This window comes from Pyxicephalus adspersus, chromosome 5, assembly GCF_032062135.1.
Source record: "Pyxicephalus adspersus chromosome 5, UCB_Pads_2.0, whole genome shotgun sequence".
NCBI classification, from domain to species: domain Eukaryota; kingdom Metazoa; phylum Chordata; class Amphibia; order Anura; family Pyxicephalidae; genus Pyxicephalus; species Pyxicephalus adspersus.
In genome coordinates this window covers 106988402-107001893 of record NC_092862.1, presented here as the reverse complement: position 1 = coordinate 107001893, position 13492 = coordinate 106988402, and the positions used below count along the sequence as shown (strand labels likewise).

The following is a 13492-nucleotide window of genomic DNA, read 5'->3' as shown; positions in this document are numbered from 1 at the left end:
AGGGGGGAAGTAAAAAAGAGGGAGGGGGTGGGGAGAGAGAGGACAGAAGAGAATGAGAACAGAGAAGGAGAGAGAAGGGGACAAGAGGGAGGGAGGGAGAGGAGAGAAAGAGGGTTCTGAAAGGCAGATTGGAATGGAGAGCAATGATACCTTTGATACATATTTTACCATGCACAGATCTCTGCACTGTAGGTGACCTGAGTAAAATCACTTTCACTTGGCACAGTGCACATTTTCAACACGTGTTCATTCATACTGCTGTAGCCAATCAACATGGTCGAAGATCCCCAGTCTGGAAAAGACTGTGAGAAGATGTTGAGGCTGATGCAGGGACTTGGGGATGTTTAATTGATGGAGAGTTATGAGAGTATGGCTCTACTTGAATTTCAGCGGATCATTCCTGTAAAATGGAGCAGAGTTCAGGAACATAGATGTAGGACAAAATAATAGTGCTTACACTCTTGTTTTGCAGAATCTTTGCTTGGACTGGTATTAAAGGCAGAGTCAGTTTAACCCTTTTGCTGCCAAGGATGTAAGGGTGATGTTGTTACGGTAGCTTGGAGTGCATTCACAGGTCTTCAGCTGACTGTTGGCTATGTTGTAGATGTGACAAACCGTTAAGTCACCTGCTACATCTAGTAAAGGTTGGATGTGCTGCTCCCCTGTATCCCAAGCTTATCTATTCCTGCAAGGTACCTGGCACCTCCATGATGGGTGTCAGGAATGATAGTGGCAGGGATGCAGCAAGAATGTCAGTGGAATTGGTCAGCTCTGAGCACTTTTGGATTACAGCTATCATTCTAGAGCCAGGGATGGGGTAGAGAGTTGTGAGAGCACAATCTGTGTTGACACTGCAACCTTGGATGTCACCTTAAAGAGAACCTGTCACCTGCACAGTGATATTACATGAGGTGCTGAAAAAGGGGAACTTTTCTGAAAAAAAAAAACCTTACTTATCTTATCTTTACTAATGACAAGCCCGCGATCTGTCACAAACCCAGTTTGTCCCCTGCTGTTTTGTCTTCCCTCTTCTTTTTGGCACTCACTGTTGTATCCAATGCCGTCATCTTCTTTCCTCTTCTTCTGGGTTCTTATCACATTTACCTCTTCTTCACTAAACTGCAGATCCCTCTCTCCTGCACATGGGAGCAACTGGCTTTCGCTGCCAAGCTTTATCAGTTTCGTCCAACCCGACGGCCAATCAGAAAATAACCTCTTAACCATCTCTGGTTTGCCCAAGGACCACAACCTGGCAGTAACCAGCAGCACAACATCCTCACTCTGGAGAAGACCTGGTTACCACCTCTGCACCTTGGCCCTTCTTAGGTCTCACACCACTTTTGCGCAAGCTGTAGCGCCCCCCTAGTAGTCCTGTCTCCCCAAGCATGACAGTTGTTCTCACATCACCCAAACTCGCACTGTGCATGTGCGAAATCTGGTGACGTCTTCCTGAAAAAGTACAAAAAAGATTGCCGATCTTATGGATCAAGATCACGCATGTGTGAGCATTTACATTTTAGGAAAGCCCCTGATGAAGCATATTTAATCTTGGGCTAGCACACTCCACAGCCTCCTGGAATATGGGATGTATGTATCCCAGAAGGCTGTTGGACAGAAGGGGAGGGGACCTTCCCAAAGAAAATTAAAACAGCATTTACAAAAAAAAAAAAAAAAAATGATGAACCCCTTTAAAAATGAGATAATGTAGTTTAAAACGGTCCTGAACTCAACATTTTCACTTTACATAAAAGGGTAGACAACGAGGGACCAGATTTAGGGAAGGTCCAGCACCATCGAGGGATCTGCAGGATTAAAGGGAAGTGTTTTTTTTTTTCAGTTTAGTTGCGCTTTAGGCAGTACATTTGACTTAAAGCAGACCTTCTATTAAAATAAAAATACACTTTTACTACCGCAGAGCTCTTGATACCTCCACAATTGGCTTTAGTTTGGTCCCACTCCAGAATGAAGGGTCCAGCGCGGGACCGAACAAGCAGTTGAAGCCTTCTTCCAACGTCTTCTTCCTGCCTCTGCTTACCCCATCTCACAGTACACAGCTGCTTCCCCAGACGTTTTCTCATGTAAATGTAAAAAGAAAAATACAAATCTCACTACGCATGTGTGCAGGAAAAACCCTTCTGCACATACCTGATCCCGGCCATATACAGAAGGGGCTTTTCCCGCAATGTAAAAGGAGCAGTCGGAAGCCTCCTGGAATGAGTAATGTAAGTATCCCAGAAGGCTGTGGAGCTTTCCATTGAGTCTTTACTGCTGCGGTGAAAGAGACTTTAAAAAAAAAAGGGCCTCCCTTTTATTTAAAAAAGAAAAACAGAGTAAGCTTCCCCCTTTAAATATAAAAATGTGCTGATAGGTCCTCTTTACCCTCAGTATCACTCGGTATCCCCGAGTGTGGCTTGGGTTAATAAAAAAACAGCTGATAGTGGTAAACCTGAGCCACACTTGAGGTAGCTAAAAAAATAATGAATAAAGACTTACCTGGTCCCACTGGCGTCCTCCAATGCTAGTCTGATCCCACCCTCGGCTGCGTCCTCTACCTCCGACTATTGCAATGACGTTGCCCAGCAGTTCCCGATGACGTTGATGAGTGCGGCCGCCACGAGGGGGCGTGGCAAGAATTTCAAATTATTTTGTATTGGATTCAATACAAAATAACTGTATTGAATCCAATACAAAGTAATCATTATATATATGCTACTGTACAGTTATATTACATATTTCAGTATTTTTGATTTATTTATGCACCCTTGTTTTAACAGATTTTTGATTTTTAAAGTTTATTATTAAATTTAATTTATCCTTTTGTGTTTTAAACTTTATTATACTCAGGATGTCCACTAGACCCTTGTTTTGACATATTTCGGTGAGTTATGCCAGGCCTACAATGTAAAAAAATCGTACCACTTTTAGACATAAATCTGAGATGAACCACCCAAGAGTGCTTTGTTTGACAATTGGGTGTCAATATTGTGCAACATAAAAATCTGAAATAGAACCATTTTATTTAAATTTTCAGAAAAATTTAGTAATATAATTACACTAATATCTGTAATATAATAGAAAATATATTAATGTAAATGTTGGAGGCTTTAGGTGTCCCCCAGGGCTAACATGTAATGAATAGTAAAAATAAAATACAATGTAAAAATGACTCAGCAAAAGATGAGCAATAAAAAGTCCCACTGAGCACAACCTACATACAAGCAGAAAGGTGAACTGGTTGCATTAAAGAAAGCGCCCCAGCATACCTTTAGACGTGCACGATGAAAACTCCGCCCACGCTTTGATAACGTTGAGAAAATTGCTGGACGCCCAATCTCACTTTCTCACTTACATTGTATACCGGTGGCACGGGAGGAGAGGGAAGTTTTCACTTACAAATGAACTACATCAATAATGATTATTTAAATTCATGTAAAGCCATAGGAAAAAGGGGTCGCTCGTCTAAAGGAATGCCAGGGATGCCATTTTTATGTTACGTGCCGTAACCCGGAAGTACATGTGTAGGTAGTGTCTGACCCCAAACAAGGTTACGTGCGTGTGCAGTGATGCTGTAATGTACTGAAGGCTCCATAGACTGTAGTGTTGTTGTGTCTTCCCTGTCATGGACTCTGACAAAGCGGGTAAGCCCTGCTGGGTATTTACTAAACGTCTATGCTGAACGTTTTAGCAGGCATGGCAGTATGTAAACACAATACTTCACGATAGCTGGGATGTGGGATTCATAGTTTATGTTATATGCTGCAGCTCTGAACTTCTGGCTTGCTTTAATTATCAATTTTAGCTTGTAAATTAAAAAACCCCAAACAGTTTCAGCATAAAAATACTTCTGTTTAAACCACAAGATGGGGAGGGGGTGAGGGGGGCAAACAGTACAGCGCCACTGTATTTCGGAGGTATCAATAAGGAGAGCGGCTGTGATTGGTGCTCATTCTGCCCTCATCCAATCACTGGCCCTTCACAGAATACAAGGAGTCTGTGATTGGCCGGGGAGAGAAGATGTATAGTTTGTCAGAGCCCCAAAAGTACAGCGGAGTTTTACTAATCTCTGGAATGTAGGGATATTATCACAGTAATGTTTAATTAGTGAATTGTTTGACATATTTTAGTTTTCTAGCTGGAGGAATTCTTTAATTTACTGTGCATAATGCTATTTGATGGCTCAGAGGTTAGCCACTATGGCTTTTAAGCCCTAGGTCCCATGTTCAAATCCTGGCCAGGATGCTATCTGCATGGAGTTTGCATGCAGTTAGGTTAATTGGATCCCCCCCCCCCCCTAAAAAAAAAAAAAAATTATATATATTGGCCTTAGACACATGACTATGGTAGGGACATTAGATTGTGAGCCTCTTCGAGGGACAGTTAGGGACATGACTATGGACATTGTACAGTGCTGCGTTATATGTCGGCACTACATCAATACTGCCTAATATTATTGAGATGATGAGACAGATGTCCATGTTGGATAATTTGTCCCTCACCTACAATTGTGGTAACAATTGTAAAAAGTCAGTTTTTCTGTCGTGTTCTGTTCTTGTTTCCACTGTGTTCCAGACCTAGTGACAAGTCATCTTAGATTCTACTTAAGTGCCAGTGGCAGTGGTCAGCAGAACAAATTGAAAGCTTGAATTACAAAAAGATTACCTCCCGGTTGGTCTGAATAATAATTATTTTTAAATGTAAAAGCCGTACATTTAAAAATACTTGTTATTTTAAATTGCCCTCCTGGTCCCGCCCCCCCCAGGCGCACTCTCGTCCGTTCGGCATCTGCGTTTCCTGGCCTCGTGTCCCCACTGTTCACACCCCAGGGATACAGATGTCGGCAGGACATCGCCAGGCTACACAGATGGGTGGGCATCCCCAGGGGAAACACATAAGACTAGACATAGGCTTAAAAACTCTCTTGCAACTCCACCCCAACTTTGGCTCAGGGTTACTGCTTTTGGTATTGAAAATTAACCCCGAGCAACATTTGCGAATACCGACAGGGAGGTAAAGTTCTAATTTTCGATCACAAAGGGTATTGTTGCAGAAAGGGGCAGGCAATGTTTCTTCTGCAATAAGCAGAATACCTCCCTGATTACTACGAGAACTGTCAAAAACACTGAGCTGTGTGTTGGTTGCCTGGATATCTGGCAATTCTGGCTTTCCCTGCACTTGCCGGGACTGAATGATTGAGTCTGGTTTATTAAAGCTCTCCAAGGCTGGAGAGGATACACTTTCATCAGTGAAATTGGGTGAACCAGCAAACCTGGAATAGATCTGCTCCAGAATTGAAATCATTTGCTAAAAAATAGCTAATGACTTTTAAGAAATCCATTCCAGGTTTGCTTGATCACCCAGCTTCACTGATGAAAGTTTATCCTCTCCTTCCTTGGAGAGCTTGGAGGGTCATTGTGAGGGAGTTACATCATCACCACCTGATCCAACCTGGATCCAGGAAGAGAAGAAGGTAGTGGTGCGTTGCAACGGAACAGGGAAAGGTGAGTATAATGGGGTTCAGTTCCACACCTCTGAATGTTCATCTAGAACTTGTGTTTAGTGCTTCTGGGTGTCAATGGCTAGGTGATGGTAGAGGTTTCAAGGAAAAAATGCTTAGTTTTTCCAGTGGTTTGCAAATGCTCATGTTTGCATTTTTATTGTCTTACAAAGCCATAATTTGTGGGGAAAATATTCAAAAATATTGTGGTTCTCTCAAATGTTAAAACCACTCTTTAATAGGCCCAGGACCTCAGCTCCCGCTCTCCTATCCATATATTGTCCTCAGGAATCCGGCTTGCCAAAAAACAGGAAGAGGGCAAAAAATGTGTAATCCACTTTTCATTGGGCAAAACTAGACAAAAGTTATGTTTTTAGGGGAGGAGACTCATCCCCATAGCATAACCCCAGTGTTGCTTTTGGCTGTGGGTAGGATGCTTTTTGGAATCTGAAAAACCCTCTTTAATAAGGGGCCCCTCATATTTCTATCCTCTAACCCTCCCTCTGCCCCATGACTTGCAGAAGTGTTTGGAGGTGGCATTCTAACTGCATTTTAAAGCATTAGATTATGTAATATATGCATTAGTTGATGCTGTTTTTATTTGTCTTAAATTTTATTTTTGGAACAAAAAATTAACAGGGCCTCTTCCCTTCTGTCTTTATCTTGGACAAGGTAAAGACTGAAGTGGAAACCTGAAGCCTCCTGGGATATTCTAGATATTCTAGAAGGATGTGGAATGCTCTCAGATTTTGGCATTCATCAAAAGGAGCTTTCCTGTAATGTAAAAAAATGTATTTGGTAATTATTAATGGCATAACGAAGGATATACCCACACCAGCCCATGAAATAGCCTTTGTGTCAATTGTCCAATTACTTTTGAGCCCCTGAAATTATGTGATTGTATAAAAAAAAAGGCTTTAGTTCCCCACATTTTTATGCAATCTTTTGATTCTGTAGTTCAACTGCACCTGAGTTGTTTCATTTAAAACTAGCTGTGATAATGTACAGAACCAAAATTAGAAAAAAAGTTGTCTCTGTCCAAATATTTGTGGACCTAACTATATATATATATATATATATATATATATATATATATATATATACACTCAGTGCTCAACCCAGAATTTTTTTTAAGCCGGGTGGGAAGAAATTGTAGGTGGGTGGCAGCCCCTGTATTGTAACCACCGAAAAACAGCCAGGTGGGTGCTGAAAAGTGCCGGGTGGTGCACCCAGCTAAAAGGGCCTGGGGAGAACCCTGATATACTATATATATATATATGTATATATATCACACTTTTTTTTCTGTTTCAAAGTTTTGTACCGGTCAGGAGCCGGTAATTTTAGTGGTCTGCGGGACCAAAAAGGTTGGCGACCACTGCTCCAGATGATCAACTTTCTAGAAAGATATTGTTGCTTCTACTTTTTGTAATTGGGCTTCAAAGTTAAATTTCTTTAGCATCATCTGACTTTTTCTAATCAACACGTTCTACTTGTACAGTTGCTTAATCCTCATTTTCACAGGCACAGGTTTTAAAGCATACAAGTAATAAATAGGTTGCAATATAGGAATGAATCTGAGCAACCTTAGATTAGATGGGCTGCGCAGACTCTACAGAAATTAATGGATCTGGGTCACCTTGTAGCTAAGCCAGGGTAAACTTACTTGTTAAAGTTATGTGTTAATTAAGTCATCATTTTCTATTTGATCTCTAAATTGTAACATTTCCTGTTTCCTTTGGACTTGCGGACTTTCTGCCTTCCACAGCTTTGTGAATTACCATTAACTAGTTATATAGACTGACCTAACAGGAGTTTGTGAAAATTAATATTGGTGAAACTGGTTCACATAAACTTAGATGTGATCCAAATTATTCAGATGTATTTATTGTGAATACCCACAACTTTGGGTGCTTTGGGTGTTAACAAACTTTTTCCTAGACCTGCTAACCTTTCATGACCATGCTGCACTTTTTCACTGCCGGCGAGAAAGGGTTGTGTCATCAAATGTGACCCTCATATAAAAACTATTGCAAATTTTTATACACATATCTGTATATCTGACTTTCCTACTAAGGCTGCATACACACAGTAATAATTAAAAAAAGACTGAAAATGCATGATCGAGCAATGTACATACAGCATGTTCTGCTCTATAGAGAGGAGAGGAGTAGAACAACGGGGCGCCACCCTGCTGCGCTCTCTCTCTTCACTTGTATTACGATGGCTCGTTGATCCACCAGGACGGATCCATGAACGACGTCGGACAAGCGCTGTATTCACGCCAGATTCCCGTCCGATACTAGCCCTGAGGCGATTGTTGGACGAGAATCCCCTGACGTGTGTACATAGCCTAAATAGGCTTTTCATGCTTTCTGATCACATTGAACATTTCCTCTTTCACCACTCCGATGACTAAAAGATTTCTCCTTGCACCTGAATTGGGCAGCACATCAAAGAGATTTCCTCAGCCCTGTAGCCTCTGTGTCCTTATGCTACTTGCATAAGGATGCTCACTTTTGGAATAATCTTTAAGCTTCAGTGTACTGGACTATAGGCAGGTTTCATGAAAAGCAGCAGAGTTCCTCTGTCCTGGGCAGTGTATGTACTTCCGCTAGCAGATCAGATTTCCATGGTAGGTATTGTGAAATGTTTCTGCCAGAGCATTAGAGACCTTATATGAAAATGAAACAAAGTAGTGGAATTTTACTCCTATTTTTATAGAAAATGTAATATGAAAAGCCCTGTTCAGTATGATAAATTCAATTGTTTTTAATCAGGCTCTTTGCATAATATCTAATCATATTTTCACTGAATATTTATACAAATTCTTGTAAAAAATTTTCTTACCTAGCAAAGTATATTTAGAACTTTTCGTTTTTATTTAATGGCTAGTTTAACTGCAACCAGTCATTGGTTGATATTTAGGATCCGATTTCCTATATTAGTGAATCGTGTTCCTTTAAAGGTTTTTAGCCATGGGTATTTTCATCTGAGCAGAGTTTTATTATTCTGTGCTAGCACATTGCATGAGTATGAAAGTCTTAAAGCAAAGCAAAGCCTAACAAATTCAGTCAGTAAAGAAGGTGAAAATTAATTCCTACGCAATGAAAGAGTAATGAAATATGTTAAGCTTTGGCTTACTGTTTTTTTTTTTTTTTTACTTTCTTTAGTTGCTTTTTACTAATTGAAATAACACAAGTTCTCAAACTTTCTTTAGAGAAAGTGTGTGGTCAGTATCATCTGTTTCTTTTTATTTTTATAATTGCAGAAGAACCATATCTCCGACACGTAGAAAAAGATGTTCTCATCCCGAAGCTGATGAGGGAGAAATCCAAAGTATTATGTGCTAAACAAGTAGAAGGTAACACACATGGGAAAAAATCAGGCAAACCAACTGCACTACAGTTAGGCAACCACAAAGTTTATTTATCTGTGTTGTAACCGACTGAAGTACATGTCTTAGTATTGGTGTCCTACTGCTATTTGCAGTTTCAGGTGATTTGGGTAACACAATAAAACTAGTAAGGTCATTGTGGGAGGTGGAAAATTTGGTGGACATTTATGGATGACTAAAAAGTGGAATGGCAGTTTTGGGAGAATGGAATGGCAGATATTTTTTGTATCACATGTTTATTTGGGCCTTTTCAAACTTCTTTTTTATTTATTTTCTTTTAAATTGTTAATTGTTTTTCTTTTGTGTTTTCTTTTTTGTGTTTCTGTTATTCTTTTTACTATAATTATCTATTATCAAAATAGATGATAATGTATATATGTTTTAGAGTTTTTTGGTGTTTACACCACATTTCACTGGGATTGGGTTTGCTATCAGATGTTTTTTGTCTTTTAATGATGTTCGATATCTCCACATCACAGTCTGAATCCCATCAGATTCATTACATCACCTGATGATGTAATTTTTTTTGAGTCTGATAATAAATAAATAAGGTTGTTTTTTTATTTAACACACTTGTCCTGATTTACACATTTGTTCTGATAATTACAATGACCCTAAAAAACTGCAAACATTGCCCTAAATGACCTTTTTGGGTTGTTTTATTAGCATTTTGTTATATTTTGAATTTCAAGGTTACATGTGTGTTAACCACTAAATTTATACCCATAGAACCCTAAATATTTAGAATTATTAAAACCTTGTTCACTTGGCTCATCAAAAGTGGTTGTTAGCACCTAGTTATACATTAATTGGCTCCTGACCTATATTTTGTTTTTATCCTCTCCTACAAATAAAGCGCTTCATCCAGAAAATGTATAATAACTCATCACAAAAACTATAGGAAAGTCATGTGGATTTACCATCCAAGCACCTTGATACTTACATTGTAAATTTTAAATTGGAATATGCAACTGGGAATTTCAAAATTGTCCACTGCTGTCGTAGAGGCTTACCAAACTCTGCAGATAATGCAGTTCAGGGAAGTACTGTGTATTGTAAATGTGCCATATGCCAGCATTTGTTCTTCACAGAGCTGCAGCTAATTACTTTCAGCTCTATTGTCCCCATGCAGAAAAGTTTTCTTTACAACCCTTTACAAGCAGGTAAGAGCTTATAAAAACATTTGTGGAATGACTTATTTCACAATCAATTAGGCATTTTGTAGATGGCATGAAGATTTTCTTTGTTTGTTTTCACAAAAAAGCTACCTACCACCTCCATAAAAAATAGAGCTGTCTGAAATTACAAATTAACTTAGTCAACAAAATTCCTTCTAACGCTTTGAGTGTGCTAATGCAAAAATCCACCTAATTAGATCATCAAGCCACTATGTAGACTTTTACAAATCTATGTGATAAAAAGTCATCTTAATGTTTAAATATTGTAAACCAAAATTAAAAAACAATAAAGAGTATCTAGAAAAAAGGGAATTACAAGTGTGAATAAATTAGGGATTAGAGGGACATAAATGCAGTTTAAAACATCATCATGCCCAGGGCCATATATAGATATCACACTATCCCTAGGCACAAGTGAAGAATGAAGAGCTTTTTCCTTTTTTTTTTTTATAAAGTTATTACTAGAATATTTCTGTTCAGGGCATTGTTTGCCTACCTTACATGTAGACCACTAAATAAGGCTACTAATATCCAAAGATGGCCTGAATATGAAAACATTACCACATTATGAAAATATTTAGCCATGGTTCGGCCCCCCAACCCTGCTGCCTCCGACAATTGCCTCATCAAGACCTTCATAAGCAGGCACACACGGGAGCATGACTTATGACATACAAGCCTACTCCCAAGGGCACTCCAATCTCTCCATTGACATGAAAAGCTTTTTTTTTCATGTAGTTCTTTAAGTGAATAAATTAGCATAACATAACAGGGTCACATAAGTAACATAATAACTAAAAACAGAGTTTTTTGTTTTGTTTCATTTTAATGCCAGGTATGGCATTTTATCATATGTAGTATAATACTCTTTGTAAGTGTCTTTCACCAGACCAATGTTCTGTTTTATCACACTTTAACCCTTATGTGGAAAACTGGCCTTTTTTCTCTATATGACCAGATAGCATTTAGAATTATGGTGCTATAAACTGATATGTGATACACCTTAACAAACGACTATCTTTTTTAGGTAGAAGAATAAAGGTTGTTTGACAACACCCATGTTTTCCCATAGTTCTTCTCCTCTGGGCACAGAATGATATTTAGTAGAAATGATTGGCCACAACATAACTTCAGGCCTCCCTTCTCCAAAGGCTGGCCAGTGTCAAGCATGGTTTCGGTAACATGTGCTTGTTCAACAATACCTCACCAGTAAAGAACACTGTGTCCCTCAAGGGTTGCACTGGGTTAAGAGTAGGACATTTTCAAGTGACAAGAAAAGACCTATATGTGAAGAACAGAGCCGGTTTCCAGCTCTGCACCATGCATTTGTATGGCCAGGGGACAAAATAAAATGACATTTGATGGGAATAAGTTGAGGGGAATAGTTATGGTCTATTATAAGATATGGTGTAACAAGAGAAGTGTTAGATACTTGTCTGGTTTGGAACCTAAGAATATGGGTAGGTTGTGTCCAAGTGAATCAATTTGTCAACTATATTTCATGATACCTAGGGCATGTTTCTTTGTTGGTTTGCTCATCAGGTACCATTATGCCTTAAACTCTTTGTTTTTCTGTAGAAAACTTATACATGTGGTTGTTTTCATGGAGCAATGGAGCAAAGGTTCTGTAAAAATACCAAGATTATAGGCAAAGTTGGTTTCCAAAGTGTTTATCTTTATTTGTGGTTTCACCTTTTTGTACTACAAAATAAATCAGGTTTCATTTAACAAAGCCAACATTTCCACTGGGAATTCCTGAAAACCAGCTAGCTTTAAGGGCAATTAACATTTTAAAGAGGAAAAGAAAGGCTGGCACAACATAAACAATGGAGGTGTATTAAATAGTTAGCCTTATTGCTTGAATTTTAAAAATCAACACTTGTGTGTATATTTGTTTAGCAGATTGTGATTCAGCAAATAACAAACGGGGAAAAGATTAATTTAGGAAAAACATAAACGCAGGCATCATTTAATTTGTGCCTTTACATTTAGTGGTGTTGAGTAATATTGGTGTAAGATATTTAGGCCAAATACAAACTATGATTCTCCCCATCTGTCTTCCTCCAGAAGTTGTTAGGGGTTTCTTGAGCAATTTGTGCCTCTCAGTTTAAGTGACACCTTTGGTCTTTTTAGATATCTTTTAAGGGTGACATTCTTTCTAGTGGCCCACATTTTTCCTACTAACCACCATGCTGATGTACACCAATATACTCCATGTACTGTAAGCTGTGGACATAGTAATTATAGCAGGAGTTCCCTAGAACCTGAAAGTTTTCCGTTCATAGGGTTCCCCATGTAAAAAGGTTTAGAAAAGGCTGCTATAGAGTATGTGAAAATCAAAAAAATAGACACAAAATAGACATTACAACAAATTAATACTTAAAGCAACGGGGGCAGAAGTTCTAAAAACATTTTTATGTATCTAATGATATGTCAAACTTGAAAAGGTGGCTTACTCAATCATAAAAACGTAGTCTAACATGGTAATAGACCATTTTAAACCCAGACTGGTCCCTATAAATAAAATTGCAATTATGACAATAACCAAAGCCCACTTGACAAATAAGGACTTGCACGGGAGCTGGCAGGCGGAATTGCGACCAGAAGTAGGGAATGCAGGAATCCCACACACCTGAAAATGTCTGATGCCAAGGATCCCATAAAACCAATAGATCTTGAATTGAGTATGGTGTAATGGGACTGGTAGGAATTACCATTCCATTGCAATACATCTTTTTACTATTTAATTCTTTTAATGTCTTTGGTGACCTTATTATCAATTACTGGGGATGTGCAGAAATGTGTTAAAGCATTTGTTTCTACTAGAAAACTGGGGCTTGCACATAACTTTAGCTACCAGTACGCCTTGATTTTTTATTTTATTTATGTATTTATTTTTTTTGTGATGCTTTTAATTGAAAATATTTTGAATGCTATGTAATAAAACTTCAGTTAGGTTTGAAACCTAAACTTTTTTTTCTTTTGCTTTTGTCTAAATCTGTTCCACAGTACATATTTTTGTTAAGATAATTACAGCTGTATATTTCATCTTGAATTATTTGCTCATGTTATTTCTGCCTTTCTTTCCAGAAAACTAACACATACTGCAGCTGAATTTAAATTAGTAGACTTCTAACACCTATATGTAAATGTATCTATATGTAAGTGATTTAAGATTAGAGTCTGGCTTTATCCTTTTAGATTGCAAAATTAATATAATGTGAAAAAAAATCATAGAATAAAAATCATGCATAGAAGATGGGTATTTGTTCTCTAAAGGATCAGGCTGATTCAGTGCAAGGCTTTTACTGCAGCATGTAAAATATAATTTGGGAGTGAACTTTTATTCCATTTGATTTTCAATGTCATCTCAACCCAGCTTATCAGCAGAATTAAGAGAGAGGGGGAGAAAGAGCGCACTAGCAC

The 13492-nt window shown here is 38.5% G+C and overlaps 1 protein-coding gene across 1 annotated transcript in view; it reads left to right on the top strand.

The window, feature by feature from the left end:
- Positions 1–3503: 3503 nt before the first annotated feature.
- Positions 3504–13492, top strand: part of CMC1 (C-X9-C motif containing 1) — a 31030-nt gene continuing 21041 nt past the window's right edge. Inside the window, exons 1-2 of the mRNA XM_072412386.1 lie at positions 3504–3638; positions 8763–8855. Coding sequence (XP_072268487.1) covers positions 3620–3638; positions 8763–8855 — 112 coding nt within the window. The 5' untranslated portion in view covers positions 3504–3619. The remainder of the gene's footprint in view (positions 3639–8762; positions 8856–13492) is intronic.